This window comes from Pimephales promelas, chromosome 19 (assembly GCF_988280905.1).
Source record: "Pimephales promelas chromosome 19, fPimPro1.hap1.1, whole genome shotgun sequence".
Taxonomy (NCBI): Eukaryota; Metazoa; Chordata; class Actinopteri; order Cypriniformes; family Leuciscidae; genus Pimephales; species Pimephales promelas.
This window is the reverse complement of record NC_142787.1, coordinates 28,723,578-28,747,393: the sequence shown is the minus strand read 5'-3', so window position 1 is coordinate 28,747,393 and position 23,816 is coordinate 28,723,578. Positions and strand designations below refer to the sequence as shown.

The following is a 23,816-nucleotide window of genomic DNA, read 5'->3' as shown; positions in this document are numbered from 1 at the left end:
TTAACCATCCAGGGATCCAGACATATGCATAGAGCAAAAGTAGGGCTCAACAGTAAGAATGGACAAGGGCCCATGTGAGAGATTTTCGGGCCAATTGACAGTCAATTTTTAGATCATTTTTTATTTATTTTTATGCTTTGAGATATTTCTGTGATGTACAGAAACACATTAATACATACATTAAGCCCAAAGTACACTTCGACGGTCCGCGTGACGTAATTTTTGTCATCAGGAAGGTCCACGGACGTACTGTTGGGTGCAGCCTAATTTTTGTGTCCGTGCGGATGGTGCGAGTGATTTGAGCCCCTCTGTGCGCTCGATGGAACTATTATGATTTAAATTGTCCATTATTATTCAGTCATTTGATTTATAAGATCTAATATACATATATTTATAATGTAATATGTTGCTAAAAAAATATAATCTTTTGGTGGTGGGAGAAAATGTGCAAGTTTTGATCTGTGTAAATGTTCATTTCTGGCTCACTGGATCAGCAGAAAACAAATCCTTATTTATGAGTCAAAGAAAGGATTGGAAATGGACAGAATGCTATATGTACAGGATGGGATTCATTTAAACTGAGGGAAATATGCATTGAGGAAAAGAAGACATTGCTGAAGGTGATGCTAATCTGTCTAAAGCACCTCAGAAGCAGAACATGGAGAAACTGGTTTGGCAGATCCATATAATTCACTAACTTTTCATGGTATGAAACAAGTTTTTCTTTCAATTCTCCAACCTCCGTTGCTCTTTTCCCAAATCTCTCCGTCTTTCCATTTCGCTTTTTTTATTTTATTCTTTTCTCACGACTCGCTGTTCAAAGGGCATCCAAAGACTCGCCACAAGCATGAATATTTCAAATGCAGTTTTCTGCATCCTCCTTGTGAGTCTCTCATCTTCGGGGTGCCCCGATGCAGATGTTCAGCCGAGGGAAAGGATAGAAAGCAAGCATAATCAAAGACGTCTCGTCTGTCTGTGGACCTCTGTGCAGTTAAATATGAATCAGGCTTTTGATTGAGTCACACTGGAGAGACAGGCAGTCAAAAACAAGCACAGTAAACAAATCAAATGAGATGCAGATGCAGAGCTAAATCTCCGAAGGGTAATGAAGCAAACAGTGGAGACGAACAGACAGCAGACATGCTAGTGCTGTCCCTCTAGCGCTGTTACGGTGGTGCCATGCATACGTGCGTTGGCGTGTGTCAAGCTACGTATCTCTTTTGTGTTCTCATCTGCTGTCTTTGTACTTTTTGAATGTGTGTTGTGTGTATACTGACCTTGGGGTGTTTTATTAAATTGCTAAACTCCATGTTTCAAAGGCACTTCTAGAGACGCAGAACGAGCTCCGAACCCACGTGCCCAATTTCACTTTCAACTTGGGATTCTCTGGAAAGTTCTTCCATGCGGGTAAGTAAATATCAGGTTTTTGTTCGCTGTTCAAAATGCTAACAACATTCTCTTTTGGCCTCCTGTGTGTGAGCTTTCCTAACCAGTCACTTATGATTTTATAAGGCAGCTTTTGGAATAGAGTCAAGATGTTCACCAGTTGTGTGTGTGTAATTATTTCCCAGGCACAGATGAGGAGGATCTTGGAGATGACCTGCTTCTGTCCTACAGTAAAGAGTTCTGGTGGTTTCCCCACATGTGGAGTCATATGCAGCCACATCTCTTCCACAACCAGTCTGTGCTGGCTGAACAAATGCTGCTCAACCACAAGTTCGCGGAGGTAAGCTCTAGTTGATATAATTAGAGACATGATCTGATTTTTCTTGAATATTAAGTCTGTTTTTATTTTTATTTTTTAGATAAAACCCTTTTAGCGTTTTCAATTTTATGTCTGTTGATGATATGCAATTGGTCTATATTTTGTTTGTGTGTGTGTGTGTGTGTGTGTACTTATTTTTTATAGATCAAATCAATTGTCTGAAAGAAAATTGTGATATACTGATATTTCATTCTAACCTAACAGTTCCAATTATACAATCCATGTAGGATTTCACAGAGATTTTTTTGTGATGTGGCAAAAAAAAAATTTTGTAAGGTTTGGCGATAAATTGCAAGGGGGTTTTCCTCTTTTTTGGGGTGGAAAACTACTTGAATTGGCAAGAACAGGGTTCTTCTTTTAAACTACTACTTTCTAAATAAAAAAATATTTAATCACTTTCTATGTATGTACACCACAGACAACATTTAAATACACATTTTTATTACTTTTCTGACATTAAGAACCATTGGTCTCTCGATTTCTAAAAAGAAAATCCTGACAATAACAATATCCAACAATGCTATTCATTTCATTTCATTTAAATTTAACACGAAATCAAAAACATTGACATTTTCATTTTATAGTGCCCATTGTTTGTTTTACCTGGTTTTATATTAATCTGTCTTTTTGCAGTTTAACAGAACACAGTGATTTTAGTTCAAGTTGGTAAATGTTGACAAGTAATGACGTCACACGATTAGATGCCTCAATGCCTAATTGACTATATATGCAAGATTAGACATTACATTGAAAGTGCCTGGATGATATGGTTTTATTTTATTTTGTTTTTTTTGGTGCATCCATGGATGTGCGTCCTAGCATGCTGTTGCTAATATTGCCAGCAAGCTCTGTGGTGGAGGACTTTGTTTTTGTGGAGGAGACTATTTTTCTTTCATTTGTTGTAAAAGATTAGCAAGATATTGTAGGCAGCAGCTGTCTCAACAGTTTTAAAAATGTACAAACTTCAAAGTTAAGGTGTTATTAATTTTAAATGAACAAATCACATTCAAATGCACATGGAATGTGGCGTCAAAGCACAATGTAACACCTTGAAATGATCAAAAAACACTTATTTTCTGTTTCCCAGCATTTAGTGCATATAGAAATTGGAATGAAGTCATGCATAATTTTTAGTGCAAATCCTGAAGTACACTATTTTGACCATTACGGTGTTGTGTTTGCTGTTACCTTACAGGAGCATGGGATTCCCACAAACATGGGTTATGCAGTGGCTCCTCATCACTCTGGAGTGTATCCCATTCATTTGCAGCTCTATGAGGCCTGGAAGAAAGTGTGGGGCATTAAAGTGACCAGTACAGAGGAGTATCCCCACCTCAAACCCGCACGCTTTCGCAGGGGCTTCGCACACAGTGGCATCAGTGTAAGAATGCTAAGCTTTTATGCCTTTAATGGATAAAGAGAAGATGATAATGTTGGAGAAAGGGTTTGGAAAATAACATAGCCTTAAACCTGCATCCCTGGGGCTGTTTCAAAACATATGCACTACAAATGCACCAAGGCACAAATTTATGTAGATAAAAACAGATTGCACAATTTTATTGAGACTGTAGCCTCTACAACTATATGGTTGAACGATAGTTCTTATTCAGGCTGGAATCAGTACAATAAACCCCAGGCTATTTTGTGTACGCTTTTAGCTTTGAATCCCAGTAGGGGGTTAAGGGCAAACTGTTTGTGGAAGTGCAATATATATATAAATATATATATATATATATATATATATATATATATATATATATATATATGAAGAGTTCAGATGCAAAAGCCTCTAAGTGCCATTTGAAATTTTCTTCTAGAATGACCATTTTTATCAAGCTTGTATATTTTTAAGTTCAATAATTTCACTTAAATGACAATTAATAGGTAATCTTCATTGCAATTTAAGTGAAATTACTGAACTTAAATATACAGGCTTGATAAAAATGATCATTCTAGAAGAAAATTTCAAATGGCACTTAGAGGCTTTTGCATCTGAACTCTTCATATATATATATATATATATATATATATATATATATATATGTATATATTGCACTTCCACAATATTTATCATTTATATATTTATCATTTGTGCATCGCTTTAGGGGATAACAGAGAGAGTGTATGACAAAAGCTTGCTGAATCATGAAAAAGGTGTTATGTGTGTGTGTGTGTGTGTGTATATAAGAATGCATTGGCCATGTTGTGTAAAAAAAAAAAATATATAATCTTGGGATTCATACACTGCAGGTTTTTCTTTTTCTAAAGACACATCTTACATTTCTTCAAGCTGACAAAAAGCTATTATCTAATGTTCATATCCGGGAACGATAAACGTGCATGAGAAAACAAAGACAGCCGACTCATTGTACATGTATGATGTAAAGAATGGCGTAAGAATGACTAAAAAAAGCACATTTAGTGTAAATCATCTCCATTCTACCATCACTGGCTGTCAAATGAGATCATGTGTGGGCCACGGCATTCGTCGTTTTGTTAGTGCGAAAAACATTTGTTCAACTCTGGTGGAATGTCCTCCAGTTATTGTACTTCATTTTTCAGCACTGAGGTCATTCAGTGACTCTCAAATGAGGTTATGTATTATGGGTAATGAAATATGTTTGTCTACGTATGTGCACATGTGGAGCACCACAGTTACATGTACCTTATAAGCAAAAACAAACAATTCTGCTTTTGTTTTGATACATCAGTAAGCCTACGAGAGCTGTTAAAATTTGTTATTGACTAATTTATGTGGCTTATAGCTTTTACAAAATTATGAAATATGTGTAGAATATATGATAAAAAGCAATTTAATTTGATATCAGATGTGTATATATGGCTTTTTTTGTAAATACAATTGAAAATCGATTATTTGAAATAAAGAGATCACATACTGAAAGAAAAATCTTTGTTTTTTAGGTGTTACCCAGACAGACCTGTGGTCTCTTTACTCACACCATCTTCTACAATGAGTATCCTGGAGGCTCTAAAGAGCTGGACAAACTCATAAATGGAGGAGAGCTTTTCCTCACTGTCCTCCTCAACCCAGTGAGTATTGACACTTGTATTCTTTGTCTAAACCAGTGTGTGAATAAGACGATCACTTTTGGGGGCATGGTCTGTTGGGGTTGATTAGAAAAACCTTTAAAAAGTCATTATTCACTGAAACTCTTTTCTGCACACTTTTTAGCTCTCAGATCTCATTTGCATATCCACAATATGCCTTATTTCTATTGAGGATTGTGAGTAGCATATTTATTATTAAACTTGAAAAATATTTATTCTGAAATAATTTTATTTATGGATGCTTTCAATGAAAGATCAATTGATTTATATAGCACTCACAATCTACTATAGATCTCAAAATGACTCGCAACCCAAGGAAATCAGTAGTTTTATTCAGCATGGATGCAATAAAGTGATCAAAATCTTTTGTAACATTATGAATGTCTTTAGTTCACTATTTTAAATAATGGCAATTTAATTCATCCAAGAATCCTGAAAAACATGGGAAAAGTTTCCATTAAAAATATTAGGCAGCACTACTGTTTTCAACATTGATAATGAGAAGAAATCAGCATATTTGAATGATTTCTGAAGCATCACGTGACACTATATGTTCACTATAGGTTCAATATATTACAAAAGAAAAATAATTTTCTGCAAAATATCATAATTTTCCAAAAAAAAATTCAAATAAATGCAGCATTGGTGAGTACAAGACCATCCCCCAACATTTTAAGTACCTTTGGGGGTCAGTCCCAATGTGAGTTTCACCCTCACATCAGACGTTCAAAAGGAGAATCTTAAACATCGTCCTTCAAGAGTAAAAGATCCATTGAATTAAGAGTAGTTTTGAAGTCAACTGTTCACAGGATGGGACGTTGGATTGGGCCTTGATGAGTTCTTATGCTTTATTTTGAACCAGATCAGCATCTTCATGACCCACCTGTCCAACTACGGGAATGACCGTCTTGGCCTGTACACGTTTAAGAACTTGGTGAGGTTCATACAGATGTGGACCAACCTGAAACTGCAGACCCTCCCACCTGTACTGCTGGCACAGAAATATTTCCAAATCTTCCCTGAAGAGAGGGACCCCATCTGGCAGGTAACAAATGAGCTCTGTTGGGGGTCTGTTCTGTCCTGGGATCATAATGGGAAACAAATACAACTTTATTTAGTGGGAGTGGATCAGCGGAGGTTGAGTGTTGAGCACTTTTGCCGTAATATGTGGCGAAAGGTTTTGTATGGCTGTCTGCACATTTACTCTGATGTACAAAGAGTGAAAATGGTTTTCCGTGTAGCCTGCCAGGAAATCAGAGAATGCTATTTTTGAAATTGGTCCCTATAATTCAGATGAAAGTTGGAGGCAATGCAGAAGATCTGTCTTTCTCTTTGTATCTCCCCTCCTCCACTCGCTTCAATTCATCCAGCTTCTTCATTTCTTCTCTCACTCTTTCTAACTCTGTTGTTTTGTTTCACCCTTCGAGAAAGAGAAAGTGGGTGACTGAAAGCTTTAAATCCCTCTTTTGATCTTTCTCGTTTCCTGTCAAGGTTGAGGTCCCATCTTTTCTGTCGGCTCTCCGGCGTTCCACGGATTGCCCTGCTCTGAATAATCTTCTTTCTTCTGCAGTTGTTTTCCCAAGAAATCTGCTAGCTGCTATTACATGCAGAGGAAAGAGACAACTTTGAAAGAGTTTAGTTTTTTTATTTATTTTAGACTTAATACAGCATGCCCATTGCTCTGGTGCAAAAACTAGTGAGCTGCTTTTATATATACTTCCTACATGGGCAGCTATCTTCTAATGCCTGGTTCAGATTACACGATTTTGGCACGATCCGTTTGACGTAGGGCGTCATCGTGGGCATTCGCAAACGACAACGGGCGTCGGGACGCAAGATTCAGTCGTATCATCTCGTAAAGTGTGTCATAGTGGGCGACAACCTACGTCACGTCTGCGATGCTTCACGACAGTCTTCCTCTATAATACTATTCGAATTCCATTCCTTATTTTATTTAATGTTTGAATAATATTCGAATATTAAATGCTAAAATTGATCCTATTATTAATATTTACGACATTACACATGCTTATGGATCGCCAATACCACTATAGCATGTGCTTGTTGTTACATGTTCGGTCCACTAGAGAAACATCTAATACACGTCAAGTCAAGTCACATTTATTTATATAGCGCTTTCCACAATACAGATTGTATCAAAGCAGCTTCACAGTGATAACATGAAAGTAGTACAACACAGATCAATAATATTGTTAAATATTAAATATCCCCAACCGAGCAAGGCAACAGTGGCAATCAGATTGGATGGAGAAAAAAAAAAAACCTTGGGAGAACCCAGGCTCAGTCGGGGGCCAGATCTCCTCTGATTAACATTTATATTGTTTATATATAAATATTAAATATAAATATTGTTTATATATAAAACAACGACATAACATATCGCCGGCGTTGAGTCGTCTCTTCACAGGCGTTAATACACATTTTATTCGTGCTGAATATGGTTGAAGCGCTTCTGATGGTTTTCGGCTGATATCTCCGCGAAAACGCCACCAAAAATTCTGAAACTTGTATCGTTCTTTTCAGTTCGACTAGATGGTTCCAACAAGCTCGATGCGTACCGAATCCATTGATATATTTGCGTTTTCCGCTTCACAGGTGCTTTGGGGGGCGCTTTTTACGTCGTTAAACATTTAGGCTACCATTTTTGACAGTTGTTCTGATGATACGATTGTTATGTTTTTTTTTTGTTTTTTTTCTCTTTCTTTCTTTTAAAATGGACTTTGAGTCTGTAATAAAGTTTTGATTGATTGATTGATACGCCGTGGATAACGTGTCGTGCACACAACTTTATTGTTCATCAGACGAAACAAAGGCTTTAATTTTCACATTTCACATAGTGTATATTTATAAATCGCATTTCATTCACAGTCCACTCTAGTGTGTCCACCGGATTATTATTGCATTTCGGATTTTGGAACAGCCTTTGCATCGTGCCTATGATGGCTTGAAGTGCTGTCTAGGTAGGATTTGGAACAGAGCTCATGTTTACTGTTATCATAAACTGTGATCCCATGAGTGCATTAGTGATAAATACACAAATGTGTAAAGTAATGTTGCTTTTAGCACTAGCGTGTACTCAAGCAAGACTCTTCGGTCATTAGTGCGAGGCACTAGCCGTTAATCTCCTCATTAGGACGGAGAGGTGTTGGATTGCTAGTGGTTTTTCAGTCTTGGTCCACCGTTTAACCATACATTCATGCCAGATTTTAATTTCGAGGCCAGGATTAAAACTATAATTCATTACCACCGTTTCCTGCATCTTCGGCTGTGATGGATGAAGGGCTCAATCTGCTGCAGGACATCTTTCTCTTGAGATGCTTCAAAGCTCTGGACAGGGGTTGGTTTATGTCTTTTATCTGGTGAATCCCATAAAACGGCCACCTCTGGGATGATGTTGTGGCGAGTTTAAAGGCTAAGTCTGAATTAATATAAAATCTGCTTGTTATTGGACTCTGCTGATGTCTGTTGTAAGATATTTGACATGCTTGACTAGTTTGTTTTAATTTGGCTGGATAACAGCCTTCCCTCCATAACGCACTTTTTTCCGGCTGATGTTAAATCCGAGTCAAAGAGCTCAGGCTGCATCCTAATTCCTATATTTCCTGAGCATGTCCTGAACTTTTGGACATCCTACTAATCTGTCTTAATATTTCTTTTGCGGTTACATGGGTTACAACTTGCCCTGAGTAAGTTGGTAAAACTCCAAGTTTTTCATATTCTTGCTGGCTTCAACGAGAACAAATTCTCCAGTTTCTTCATAATTTTCTGCTGGTAATTGAGGCACTAAGATAAACTCGCTGGAGTGTTATTTATTTATTTTTTATTGTTAAAGTGCTCATTTCAGTGATATATGGGTACTATTTCACTTCAGCTTATTTCCTACCGTTACAGGACCCCTGTGAGGACAAAAGACATAAAGACATCTGGTCTAAGGAGAAGACCTGTGACCGTTTCCCCAAGCTGCTTATCATCGGACCTCAGAAGACTGGTGAGTGTTTTCTGCTCGATACACATCCACACGTGTGTGCGCACTTGCACCATCTAGCTGTGTTGGCCAGATATGTTCTCTTATTAAAATCATTCCAATGTATACTTATTATTCTAAAAAGAGGATTCTCTCTCTCTCTTTCTCTCTCTCATATGTTTGTGTATATATATATATATATATATATATATTTAGAGATGGATGGATGGATGGAGAGAGAGAGAGAGAGAGATGCATGCGTGTGTATTTATATATACAAAATAATTATACACTCTACATACATATATTATGTAAACACAAACTTTTATTTTGTATGCGATTAATCGTTGCCCAATTTGAGACCCAACCTTAATTTGACGCCCAACCTTATATATATATATATATATCATAATTTTCTGCTGGTAATTGAGGCACTAAGATGGACTCGCTGGAGTGTTATTTATTTATTTTTTATTGTTAAAGTGCTCATTTCAGTGATATATGGGTATATATATATATATATATATATATAAGGTTGGGTCTCAAATCAGACTTAAAGATATCTTCAAGAATATGTAAAATATTTGGTGGTAACAATATAATTGGCACCATACTCAAACAGTAAACCAAATATACCCTCCCAGAGACCTTAAGGGTCCCACAAACTTTAGAGGTCTTTAAGAGGGGCCTAAAGACTTGCCTATTTCAAAAGGCTTTTAAACAATCATGATTTTAATTATTTTTTATGCTATTTGTTGATTTTTTTTCTTACTCTGGAAATTGTTTTAAACCCCTTGCTTCTGTAGCACTTTGAGATTTCTTTGAAACGTAAAGTGCATTACAAATAAAAAATTGTATTATTATTATTATATACCATGGAATCATGTACACTGTAATGGTAAAAAGGCCACATAGTGGTGTAAAGGTAATTTTATTATAATAATGACTTACAATTATTACAATCACTAAGTGCTCTTTCACATAACATTGCTGCACATGAATTCTGTGTGGCTCTTATATGCAAACTGAATTATGGATGATTATAAGGCAGACATTTTTAACACATAGTTGAGCTAGAGGCTCCACATCACATCTGACCTGGGTCCGACTGCATTTGCGCGCCGCGAACGTTATAGTCTCAAGTCATGCGCAGTTGCGCACAACAAAGTCAGCAATCATTGGACGTTTCAATCAAACAACAATTTAAAGAAATATTGACATACAGTAATAATCATGTCGTATTTTGAAAGGGACTTGAGTGGACTCGGGAATAAGTACTAATAGTCTAATAGTACTAATAGGGAGTAGTCCTAATATGTTCAAGTATGAGTCAATTCCGAGTCAAAATGCACACGAGTCCATGACAAGACCAAGACCCATTAAAATATGGTCTCGAGACCGAGTCAGAGTTCTCGAGTGCACAACACTGCATATTAGGGCTGTGCAAAGATTAATTGGGATTAATCACATCCATAATATATGTGTGTGTGTGTGTGTGCTGTGTATGATTATTTTGTATATATAAATACATATATACACACAAATATATTATGGATTTTGGATGCGATTAATCACAATTAATCTTTGCACAGTCGTAATCTTGATTTAAGTGTTTACTGGGTCGGGAGAGTTGCACATGCTCATGAATGCAGGCTTTTCTCCTGCAACCCTGGCTGCTCCTCAGTAAATGTGAATTTGAGTTTTACAGCGTTGACTAATTAAACTTCTAAAGATGTCTTCAGGGAGCAATAGCCCACTCTTAGTGTGGGTAGTAAAATGGCTGTGTTAATCCTCTCAATAAAATTTAGATTAGGGGGTTGGGCCTTAGAGTGACTTTATTTGGTCAGTTATTATTTCTTGTACTTCTTATTACTTCTCAGACTTGTCTAGTAAACAGCATAATTTCAGTGAACTTTCAGTGAACCTTCATTATCACATCTTACACAAGACATTTCCTGCCTTTTCCCCAATTCTACATATGGACATGGAATTACTCCTATAACTCAATAACAGAATGAGACACAGTGAGGTCCAAAAATCTTGATACAACAAGTAAAGACATTTTTTATTTAAAAAAAAAGAATGTTACAAATATAATCAACCTGACAATATGAAACATAAAAAAATTATATGAATGTGAGAATGCTTTGCTTTAAAGAGCCCCTATCATGGATTTTTGAAAATGACTGTTCATATAGTGTGGAATATAGCTCTAAGGGAATGAAAACATCCTGCAAAAGTTTATATCTGAAAGTGCACCGTATATAAAGTTATTGTATTTCAAAAGTGAGAGTCGACTCTGAGTCTATGAAATGAATTGTTTTTGAAACAAGTCATTAGCTGATACGTCGTGACGTAGATACAAAACATTAGCTCATTGGCCGCTCCCAACAACTGTGCGCGCAGACGGAAGTGTAAACTTGAAGTCTAGTCTAGAACACATTCAAAAACTTCAGATGAATCGCATCATGTCGAGAAGACGCCGTGTTCTACATTGCAAAGACAGTTCAGCCACTTGTTTTCATTGCCCAGGGACGAGCATGTGAAGAATCGGTGGATAGAGTTCATATTTGCAACGATAGTACAACAGTATAGCCTGAACCTTGTGTTCTCATCATTTTAATGACGAATCATTCAAAAACATAAAAGAATTCAAATGTGGATTCGCAAGCCGGGCTCAGTATCCAGTGTATATGAATCAGGTTCGTCCTCCTCTGAATCACAATCTGTAAGTATTATTAACCCTCTGGGGTTGTTCGGCCCGAATGGACTCAAAATTTAAATAATTTTTTTTTTTAAATCACAGCATCCTCGGAATGGTCCGAAATTTAGTGACTTTGTTGGTATTTGGTATATGAACACCCAAAAAAATTGGGGACAGGATGTGAATAGTCTAAGTGGTTGTAAAAAAAAAATAGTCACACTTGGGGGGTTCGAATGGGAAATTGGCAAAAATGTGAAAATAATTTTTGTGCGTACAATCTACAAATCCAGTGAAGGGGTGAATCTATAAAACATCAAGAGTCCAAAACAGACACATTCAGACACACACACACACAAACACACTTGTACACAAACACACCAAAAAATTCAGATTATACTTGTGTTTTGTATTTTTAAAATGCTCAGTTTGTCCACCAGATGGCATCCATCTCATTTCAAAAATTGCTTTTATGAGGCCTAGGCTTGACTCTAAAATGAAATACAGCTTAAAAAAAATATATATATATATATATATTTATATTTTTCTATTATGTTCAATGGGGGGAAATTCTGTCATAATTATTGCATTAATACTAATTATACATTTTTTTATTTTTGAAATTTTCTCAAAACACCAAAAAAGAAACGAAAAAAAATATTATAAAAAACGAGTAAAAAAAAAAATCATGTTTTTTTTAAAATATGAATGCTGCCCTTTGGGTCCATTTAGACCCGAACACCCCGAGTGTGACTCTGAAACGAACAACCCCAGAGGGTTAATAATGTTTGCTGTTATGTTTTCTGTAGCATGCACAAAATAGTTATATTGTGTTGTGTGTGTTGTGTACACTCCGCGCAGCTTCTAAGCGGGGTAAAGTTAGTTTTGTTTTTGATATTCACCAGACATTCATTGAAAAATGGCAATTACCTCCTAAACGACTTAACCAAATATGACTTCGCGCTATATAATAAGCACTGGCCCTCAAAAGCCGCCGCATTGTGAGTTTCGCCGGGAAAGCTCGCTCTTGACGGAGACGCGAGTAAGGGACCGTGTGGAAAGTGCACTTTTTCTGACACGTTTGTTCAAACACTATATACAATTTTCAACACTTGACAAGATATAATCCTGGTTATGGGCGTTCTGTTGCCGACAGTCTCTGCCTACGGTTTACCAATAACAACTAACTGGGTCATTTGACCAATCGCAGCAGATTCGCGTCACTCAAAGGAGGTGTTTGGAAAAATGAATCATCGAACGAATCATTTGGGAGTCGTTGAGCAAATCAGTTAAAAATAAATGCATATTATAAGACAAAGTGTTTTTTATCCTTGCATACACGTTAAACTGTTTTTGTGAACTCCTAAAACAAAAATAGGAACATTTCAAATGCTATGATAGGGGCTCTTTAATGGGTGTGTGTAAAACCTGATCATGTGATCACCTGTTCACTCACTGCTGTCCTGTGTTTGTTCAGGAACTACTGCTCTCTATCTGTTTCTGGGCATGCATTCCGATTTGACCAGTAACTACCCCAGCAAGGAGACCTTTGAAGAAATCCAGTTCTTCAACGGCCGAAACTACCACAAAGGCATTGACTGGTATGTGGTGACGTTTTGAACATAAATGTTCCCGCCATACTTTTCTCTTCAGGATCATGCATGATTTAAAGGCTCCATGAAATAAAATGAAAAATTTATTTTTGTGTCTTATAGTCCATATCTGTCTATATGCTAGTGTACATGTAAACGTTGACTAAGTATATGTTTAGGAGATTGGAGGCCTGTTTAAATCAAGGATGATGACTATAATGCTACCTATTACTATAAAGTTTTGATAATCGTTCTAATTCTATGATATTAGGCAAGTCCACACCACAACTATAATGATAACGCCTGGTATTAAGATGCGTTTTTTTTTTTTTTTTTGTTGGATGTGACCTGGTGTTTTAATACGTCTCTTTTGTCCACTTACAACTACTTATATCCTGACTTCTTCGAGGGGAGGGTCTTTGGGTGAATAAATGTATAGGCTTTTTTCAGATCTAATGGACAAAATAAGGATAAGGGGTGGGGTTAGGGATCCACAACTATGTCCAGTCAAGTGCTTTCTCGAATGAGAAGGTCCCCGACTCATTTTTGCTGCACCCTAACTTCTTGTTTCTATAGGGAGTACGTTAACACGGGCAAAAAAACTGTTTTCATGGGTTCTTTAGTAAATAGCTCTTGTAAACTGCGGTGAAGTGTATCGTCTGTGATGGTCTGGCATGCTTTGAAGTTAAGAGTATTAGGAGACATGAAGGCTAATGTTCCTGTGAGAGGAAAGTGTTATGGGTCATTTCAAAACACAGCACTGCCTTGACTACCAGCTTTTTCTTTTCCTTTCAGTAGTCTGAAATGTAACTAATAGAAAGCAGGTGTCTGATGTACATCTAGTGCGTCTCTCTCCCTCTTTTTCGCTTTAATCAGTTTGTGGAAAAAGGATGATAGTTGATGGTTCATGTGGTGGTTTGATCGCGAAAACAATGCTGATTATAAAGAGGGAGATTCGTTTCACCAAATAGAGAAAACCGCAATAATTAAACATGTTTTTTACAGTTGTCTAAATTCTCTCCTTGCTTTCTGTAACAAATCCTTCCCTCATGGGTCAAAATGACAAAATTATTTAAAAAAAACCTTTTTTTAAATTTTTTTTAACTGAGTTTTTGGGGAGATTTTATTATTTATTATTTTTTATTGTATGTACCATTAAATTACTAGGTTGTATCTTTTAAATAATGATTTAAGCACATTCATTACATTCTACAACTCTCAAAATAGCTCCAATACATGCAATGATCAGCTCAAAATATCTCACATCGGCTTTATTTGGGTGTCTCTGCCGACCTCTTGTGGAAAAAATATATTTTTCATGATTCTTGCCACTAGATGGCCTTATAGTAGCCTGGGAAAGATTTGCTCTGACAGAGAGCTCATTCAAACCCATTTCCATTCCCCTGAAATTGGGGCACCAATCAGAAACGTTGGGGCGGGCTTTACACGATGACGACATTTTGAAGCAGATTTTGTAGCCTACATTACAAAGATGGATACCGCCGTCGAACATCACTCGCTCGAATCAGCTATCGAATCTGTTTTAAACGATTTGAACGTTTCCTTTTTGTAAAAAACGAGCAAAGAACAACACTTGGATGTTTCTCCGCAAGCTGCCGATCTCTGCATACGTCATCTCCTTCATCGCTCTGATTGGTTTTAGGTCTACCCGCGATGTCCGTTGGTGACTGGGGTTGGGTATCGAGAATCGAGTATCGATTGGAACCGAGACTAACTTTTTGTTTTTCCCGGAATCGTTCAAAAGTTAAAATTTTGATTCCTAGTTTCGATTTTCACAGTCCACCAAGCGGAAGAAGAAACCGCTGAACAACACCAAAAAGAAGCGTCTACCGGAAGTGTTGGCATAACCGCGCGAGTCGAACATGAGTAGCTTACGCCGGCGGTCCAAAGTGTGGCTTCACTTTTCTAAAAATAACGAAATCTCGGCAAAATGCAAAATTTGTGACAGAAGGAGTATTTCCTTCAGAAAGGCCATTGGTTAGCAAGGTTAGCTACACTTTTTTGACCCTGCCTCTTAAAAGAATCGGAATCGAGAATCGTTAGGAACCGGAATCGAAACAAGGAATCAGAATCAGAATCGTTCAAATTCAAACGATACCCAACCCTATTGGTGACGCCCCTCTGGAAATGATTTATCTATGACGCTTTGCCAGACCATAACTCAGTTACAACTGAGAATGGTCTGGTTTTAACCAGGTTAGCCTTATAGCTCCATATGGAGCAAATTAGCTGTCTAAATCAGTTACCTAAATCAGTTCTTGAGTTTATCTCTTCATGCATTCAGATGCACATGTAGACGTTCAGTTTTTGATAAACCTTTAGCTTTTTTTTTTTAATTGAGCATTTTTTTTTAGGTTTTTCTGTGTGTAATGAAGCATTACTCGATGCATTCCATTAATTCTTAACATAAACCTCCTCGAATCCAGTCAAATTTGAGTGTGTATTCGTAGTTCAAGGTTTTGAACCCCTCCAATTAACAATTCACTTAAAAAAAAAAAAAAGAATTTTCAGGTCAAAATGACCCGAGGGAAGGATGAGATGAAATGTTAATTGTTTGTTTTTAATGACAGGTACATGGAGTATTTCCCTCTACCCTCCAACACTAGCTCAGATTTCTACTTCGAGAAAAGTGCCAACTACTTCGACTCTGAGGTTGCGGCCCGGCGAGCAGCTGCTCTTCTGCCCAAAGCCAAAATCATCACCATTCTTATCAACCCCGCTGACAGAGCCTATTCCTGGTATCAGGTCTGTATCTAACTGCTCATGTGTCATCCAGGGTTAGCCAAGGCCAAGATGCCTGCTCTGGACTCTAGATTAGATCTGCAGAAAATGGAAAAATATGTAATTCAGAGATGATTGTAAATGGCATCATTCTGCTGGGTCCTACAGAGCCCATATTTTACAAGTAGCTTAATTTTTTATCCAGAAAGTAGATTGCAAAACCGCCCAATTGGGCGGGAAGCCGCCCAATCTGGCAACCCTGAGGGCGGGTCTGTGCTAAAACTGCAGTGTCCATCAACAGTCGTGGGCGGGGCTTGTGCAAAATTACGTCACATTGCCCCGAATCTGAGAACGGCTTGTTCTGACACAGTGCTTATGGTTTATGGGGATTTCAAAGTAAAGCACTGGGTGGATTTTTATCATTATAGGGTGGTTGTGTACCCATCACACATTTATGTTCAAACGCCATGTAAAAGTCCATTAGTCTCCCTCAACTTTTTGATTGAGCAGCTGGCAGTAAAGCATAGACATTTCGAGATAAAAGTAGTTGAATTTCCTGCTTGTTTATAATTAAAAGTCCTGCTTTATACATCAAATATTTTTACACAATAATTTGAATCAGGCGTTTAATTCAACATGATCTCTTCTTAGTCTTTTTCTCCTGTTAGGGGCATAATATTTGTATATCCATTGCCGTTTTTGCTGTTTTCCAGCACCAGAGGGCCCATGATGATCCTGTGGCTCAGAAATACACATTCCATGATGTCATCACTGCTGGCCGGGACGCGCCCATCAAACTGAGGGTCCTGCAGAGTCGATGTCTGTTGCCCGGACTTTACGCCACACACCTTCAGCGTTGGCTCACACACTATCACCCCAGTCAGGTATTTTGCTAAGTGCATGTATGTCCGTCAGTACGCCGTGCTTTTTAGCATATTTCTTGCATTAACCTGTTTGTTTCTTCTCAGATCCTGGTCCTGGATGGACAGATGCTGAGGACAGAACCAGCTTCAGTGATGGACAAAATCCAGAAGTTTCTAGGCCTGACAAATACGCTCAACTACCACAAGATCCTTGCGTAAGAAGCACGTCCACAACAGCTCCAAGTGTCTCGTTTGCTTTACGCTTCACAATTAAGAGCGATTAATATGCTGGACGTTATTGAGCACCTGAAGTGTTTTGTTTGGACATCTTCATGGATCCCATTAGTCTGACAGGATCACAAGAGTGCTTGTACTGTACACTCTTTATAACACTCGTCTCTTTCTCTCTCTATCTGTGCTCTGTCCTCTCATGCTGTATCACATAATCTCATAAGCAGTAACATCTGCCAGCCATATCTCCCACTGGACAATAAAGATGGTTTGTCCTGTGGCAGCCTCTCTGGAGGCCTTGCTGTGCTCCATCTGTCTGTTATGTTCCCTTCTGATTAGGCTGATGTTGAAACATTGGCGTATTTGCTGCCGGTCCTCCATTTTTTTCCCTTCTTTCTTGCTGCAGGTTCGACCCGAAGAAGGGCTTCTGGTGTCAGCTGCTAGATGGAGGGAAGACCAAATGCCTGGGGAAGAGTAAGGGCAGAAGATATCCTGACATGGACATTGATGTGAGATTATGATTCTAGTTCATATTCCTGTTTTGGTTTTTAAACAAATCCAGTGTTTTTCGGAAAGACTAGAAAGAAGCTTGTGCAGCTGACAAGCATGTTTTACCATATTTTACTCTAATCTCTTTACTTTGTTGATCTCAATAGCCAAAACGGCATGAAACATGACTTTTAAAAATATACCACTGTACAAAAGTGTGGGGTCGGTAATATCTTTTAATTGTTTTGAAAGAAGTCTCTTATGTTCAGCAATGCTGCATGCATTTGATCAAAATTACACCAATGAAAATAGAAATATAGTGAAATGTTATTGCCATTTAAAATAACTCTTTGTCTCGTTGAATATATTTGAAATGTGTATATACTTTTCCTGGGATGGTAAAGCTGTCACAAGTGTCACATGATCCTTTAGAAATCATTCTAATATGCTGATTTGGTCCTCAAGAAACAATTAATATTATCAATGTTGTAAATACCTTTTTTTAGGATTCTTAGACAAATGGTTTACTAAAAAACAGCATTTATTTTAAATAGAAATTTTAACTTTAAAAATGCCCTTTTTACTAATTATTTGTGTCCTTGTTGAATAAAAGTATTAATAAAAAAAAGCGCATCAACCCGGTTGTTTAAATGGTCATATCAGATTTTAAAATAAATAATAATCACCAATAAACATCTACAATCCGGTTCAAACCAGATTGTCAATCTTGCCTTACAGTATTTCCTGTTGAATATTCAGTTTTAAACAGGAATATGTCACATTAGTTTTGAATTATGTTTCAATACGTATTTTTAGCTTTCATTTACTGTTTGCAGCCATTGAATAGCTTTCTCATTACTTCAGGGTCATTCAGACTGGTGTATTTTCTAGAAGGGCCCAGCTTCAGTCAGTGTCTTTTAACAGAGTATGATAAAGAGATGCTCAGCCGAATGCCGAAGACCTTGATGTTACCTTGAGGCTTCTTGGCAGACATATCAAAGTTAATGAGGGGTGAAAGAACAGACTGATGTATCGTGGCTTTGCAGACGCAGTTGCAGCAGCAGCCCTGGAAAAAAGAGCCTTCATTTGAGCTGTTATTTAACACACACACACACACACACACACCAGTGGCTAAAGGTTCGGGACCTTTTCTAGGCTTGAGGCGTGTGGACTAATTTCAAGTCAGAAATATTTAGCTGTTTAGCATGAGGGTATAAAAACCATTTTAAAAGTACATTATGATGATGTTTAAATCAGTTCCTGCTCGTTTCACATTTACTCCATAATTTCCTCTCCACTCTATATTGTTCCTGTAAATAAGTTACAAAAGTTAAAAATAAAATAGTGTGCTATATTAATCAATCCGTATGTATTCATGTGGTCAGTAAATTATTTGCGATTAAAAATCTGTCCGGTATAAAAGTCCAGTAATGATTTCCATATGTTTGCTGATAAATGGTTGAGATTAAAAATCTAAACTATTTAGGCAAAATAAATTTGAAATAATACACTGACTGATAACTAAAAATAATGTGTGAATTTTGACATCACAACATTATAATGTACTAAAGTATTAAAAGGATGCTTATTTTGACATTTGCCAAAGATTACATTTTTTAAAAATGTATTAAATTATTAGTGTTTTTAAAGATTAATTTTATCTGAGTGTCAGATAATGGTAAAGCTAAATGTAAAAATGTTAACGGACACGCACTATGACAAGCCGTTTTATCTTTATATCCAGGATATGAATTGTTGATATCAACAATTACATATTTTTATATCAACAATTTAATTGCTAGTGAAATTTCACCATAGGCTGCCATTCAAAATAAATTGTGGATATCAAGAATTTATTTTTTAAATAAAATTATTTTTATAGTAAAAATGTGAATTCCTGATAACAATAATTAAATTGTCACTAGTTGAAATGTCTATTCTTGATATCAACGGTTCAATTGGTACTAGTAAAAATGATTATTTTTGATATCTAAAAATGTTTTTCTGATATATATATATAAAAATATCTTTCTTACTAGTAACAATCACATTCATGATATCAGAAATTAACATTGTCACTAGTAAAAATCGAATGGTTGGTATCAAAAATGATCATTGTTACTAGTAGCAATTAAATTGTGGATATCAAGAATAGACATTTCAACCAGCAACAATTGAATTCTTGATATCAAAAATAAAGGTTTTTACTAGTAATTATTGTATTATGTGAAATTGGAATTTCAACTAGGAAGAATATCAACAATTGGTTTTGAATGGCAGCCTATGGTGACATTTCACTAGTGATATCAAGAATTCATATCCTGGAAATGAATAAAGGCTAAAACGGCTTGCCATACAAGCACACACATATGTCTATTAGCATGACGTACATTACATGTTGGCAGAGAAACTGACCCCATCCTCTTCCTCCACAGTCCCGGACCTTCCTGAGAGAGTATTACCATGAGCACAACATCGAGCTCTCCAAGCTGCTGTACAAAATGGGCCAGCCGTTGCCTAGCTGGCTGAGGGAGGAGCTACTCCACAGCAGGTAACCTGAGGAGGGGGGTGGGGACACACAGGTCAGACTCGGACACCCCTCCTTCTGCTCTTAAGCGGACTCGCCCTCTTGTCCACCCCTGTCAGCCGCCGGCCACGGTCGGTCAAGTCTTCTAGAGGACACGGCGGAGCGGTAAAGAAAGATGGGCTCGGATGCGCTGGTGGCTCTGTTCCGTTTTGGAGAACAGCGATGTGCCCAGGATATAGCCTTGGGGCACACCTGCCACAAATCTCGCTCGGACATGGGATCACAACGGGAGGCTTCCAAAAGACGTTATCTGGTGTGTTGAAGTACCAGGGAGACGTAGTGTCAGAACAAATGGACATGCAATATGGGAGAGGAGGCACATATCTCTTTTGACAGAGCTATAGGACACACACAGATAAATAAGTGCCAGGGTGGTACCTAAAAGTTTGTTTTCTTGGTTAAATCTCATTTTAACACTCATTTCAAGGCTGTTCGTCTTGTAGTTTCACTCTTCTGTTTCTAAAGGTTTTTTTTATTATTATTATTATTTCATAGGATATCGAGCCCATTCGTTACAGCTGCACCCTCCGGGCTTAAAATGTGACATTTAAAGGTGAAATTTCATTACGATGTATTTATGGCTATTAGTTGCGAATCCCCAGGACAGCTTGATAATGCGTGATAAATTGTGGTACTAAAACACAGATAAGCTACATCCATAATCAATGTGACTGTAAATATGAAACTGTAAAAAAAATTGGGTACGTCGTTGTGCAGTAACTGCCTTAATGCAACTTTATCAAGCCAATTACGGTTAAATTCACTGAAGTATACAAGCTGACGTGTTTTGATCGATTTATTTAATCGTAATTCGAATGATGAATGTCCCTGTGAGAACTGGACCGACCCATGTGTTATTTTAGCATTATATCACAAATCTCACCGGAGCATTAAGTCGCCGTTTTAATAGTGATTCATAAAACCTGCCTGACGGTAATCTTTTATCACCTGTATTTTTTTTATCCTTTTTTTAAATGAATGTTTTACCCATTTTTTTTAAGTGATTTGTTTTAGCATATCACAACATCTAATCACTTTTCATTCAGGGTTGTCATCAGAATGTGTCCTGGAATGTATTTCCTCTGCCAAGAGACATTTTATGTGACTTGTGTTCTGTAGGAACTGTTGACTGCTACTGAACCGTAGGAATTACACCCATGAATGTAAGCAAGGAATTAGGATGCTATATAACAGACAAGATGCCTTTTCAGTGCAGGCATGGCGATCCATGGAAAGCTCCACAAAGCCCCCTAACCCAGTCCCTGGAGCTGAATTAAACCACTGCGCTAATGGATTTCATTTCTCTCGCTGCCGAAATGAGAAGTCATGGAACGAGCCCAAATCTCATTTTATGTATAACATAAAATTAATTGGATTTAATTTGGCTCCCTTCTGTTTTTAATTTGTCTTTCAAAGGTTTTTTGTGCACTTTCTTCCATACTTCTATGCACAATCACATCAGACTCACTCTGCGCAGCATGTATCAGTCTCCTCTAACAGCTGTGTGCGTCGATAGACTTTTGGCGGTTTGATTCGAGTGCATCCGTCGGTCACGTGTTTCACGATGAAAAGGCGCCAAAAAGTACAATGTTTGATGAGAAATCACCCCTGCTTTAGGATGGAAGGGGTCTGGCAATATTACAGTTGGAGAAGTGACAGTATCTCAGAGCGTTTATTTTCTATAATATAGATCTTATTTGTAAAAAAAAACAAAAAACCTTCATTTTCTTCATTGACCTCAAAGTGTGATGCTTGAGAAGCACAATATTTGTGACCAAGCGTACAATGCCAGGATATCACTTCCCACAAATGTTTTGCGACAGTCCACAGGAAGACTTTTGGGTCCACAGAGCATCTTTGTATTACCAGTGGCTTTTACAGGTAGTTTTACTGGGTCTTGGTTGAAATAGAAGTAGTTTACTTCTGTCTGCGGTACAGAATCATGCACCTTACATGCTGCTTTCGGATTCTTCATCATCACACACATGGAAAAGTTCATTTACTCTATATCGTTTTGTATTTCTGCTCCCAAACCCACAACTGACATCTAATGATAATGCAATATCATGTTTCCTGGTTAAATGGGATGTTTTGCACCAAGCACAAATTCTGTCACAGTGTACAGAACCTGTTTTTTTGTTTGTTTGTTTGTTTTTTTGAGTGAATGGAACTGAGAGAAATTCTAAAATATGAATGAACTAGTTATCATTTTTTTTATACATCGACACTCACAGACGTGCAGAGGGTCCCAATGACTTTCACACTGCCAATATTGTGCTTTCTGTATCATAATGTAGGGTATCAATCGGTAGAATAAAATAACTGTAAGGAAATAATCATCTGGACTGTACAATCAAACCTACTGTTGTTAATATTTTTTATTGTTGGTAGCCAATATTTTTGTGATTAATTTGCAAATAAAGAAACCACTGTCTTTTTAATTCTTTGTCTTTTTTTTTTTGTTTATAAAGAAACTACATAAAAGAATATATTTTATGGTATGAATAATTAACAATTACAGCCTGAAATTTCTCTTGAAAATTGATCAATTATACAATATTTTAGATACAAATTCTTTTGTGCCTCATGCATGTCACCGAAAATTTTGATAATTCATTCTCATGATCCCATACGGAGTAGCAGCCTTACAGGCAGACCTTGTCATTATGCATTTATCATTTGTATAGTGGAGAATCGTTCTACACAATCTAGGTCACTCTTTATTTATAAGCTCAGTGTTTCACATCACATGGCCTTCTGTGCTTTGACACTAATGGTCTAGGGGGCCGTAATGACATTAGACTGGTTATTATGCCATTGCTCATCCTACATTCCTTTGTACATCCTAGATCATGTCACATTTGTTGACTCCCTCCAAATTGCAGTCAAATCACAATTTTGATGAGTTATTGACAAAATATTAAAAGTGGATCTTTGAATTGCAATTAATATCACCACAGTCACATTTTAAGATGAAAAAAGATAAAAGACACTTCCAAAAAATAGCTTTCAATTAGCAATTAGATTTGTTACTCAATGTTGAAAGTGATAGGAGCCTGATGAGGATTGGGGGTGGCATTGTTAAATTGATTTTTATATATATATATATATATATATATATATATATATATATATATATATATATATATATATATATACAATAAAATAAAAAACGTTGAAACAAAAGTGATAGGCTATAAATTTGGGTACAATAATTGTTCACAAACAGCTAATTGTACACTTAAAACATAAATAACATTGAAGAGAAAGGAAATATTCACAAAGCAAAGAATACTAAAGCAAAAACCACCACAGAAATTAGTTTAAAAGGACAACTCCGGCGCAAAATGAACCTTTAGTCTAATTACACATTGTTACCTAGTCAACCGTTATCTGAGATTTGTTTTCATGATTGCCGAATGTAAATAGTTTTATCTCTAAAAACAGTTTAGCCTATAACGCTAGTATAATGCTAGTATATAGGGCATAGAGTAATGACAAAAGAAAAATCGCTTGTTATTACCACTAACAAGGCTCAAAATAGCCCCACACCAAAACGACAGCATAAAAAGAGTCCCTACATTCAAACCGAAGCATTGAGAACTTTGTCAGTGTCCATACAGTTTAATAAGCAGATGTTTTATACACACAGTAAATTTCGCGAATTCAGGAAGAAGCCATCTTGGAAAAATAGTCTCTACCAGTCGATCTACGAACGCCGATCCAAGTGCGCTGGTGAGATGTGAATAAGGTGATAAGGTGAGCGCGAACAGTAGGCTACGTGTACATACT

At 37.0% G+C, this 23,816-nt stretch overlaps 1 protein-coding gene across 3 annotated transcripts in view; it reads left to right on the top strand.

Annotated features, from left to right (window-relative positions):
• Positions 1–22,465, top strand: part of ndst1b (N-deacetylase/N-sulfotransferase (heparan glucosaminyl) 1b) — an 84,679-nt gene extending 62,214 nt beyond the window's left edge. For all 3 annotated transcript variants that reach the window (XM_039693724.2, XM_039693726.2, XM_039693728.2), the window contains exons 5-16: positions 1,320–1,407; positions 1,572–1,726; positions 2,961–3,146; positions 4,688–4,816; positions 5,697–5,879; positions 8,747–8,843; positions 12,998–13,121; positions 15,704–15,878; positions 16,568–16,738; positions 16,823–16,932; positions 17,355–17,457; positions 19,873–22,465. In XM_039693724.2, the coding sequence (XP_039549658.1) occupies positions 1,320–1,407; positions 1,572–1,726; positions 2,961–3,146; positions 4,688–4,816; positions 5,697–5,879; positions 8,747–8,843; positions 12,998–13,121; positions 15,704–15,878; positions 16,568–16,738; positions 16,823–16,932; positions 17,355–17,457; positions 19,873–19,992 (1,641 nt within the window). In that variant the 3' untranslated portion in view covers positions 19,993–22,465. The remainder of the gene's footprint in view (positions 1–1,319; positions 1,408–1,571; positions 1,727–2,960; positions 3,147–4,687; positions 4,817–5,696; positions 5,880–8,746; positions 8,844–12,997; positions 13,122–15,703; positions 15,879–16,567; positions 16,739–16,822; positions 16,933–17,354; positions 17,458–19,872) is intronic.
• The last annotated feature ends 1,351 nt before the right edge of the window (positions 22,466–23,816 follow it).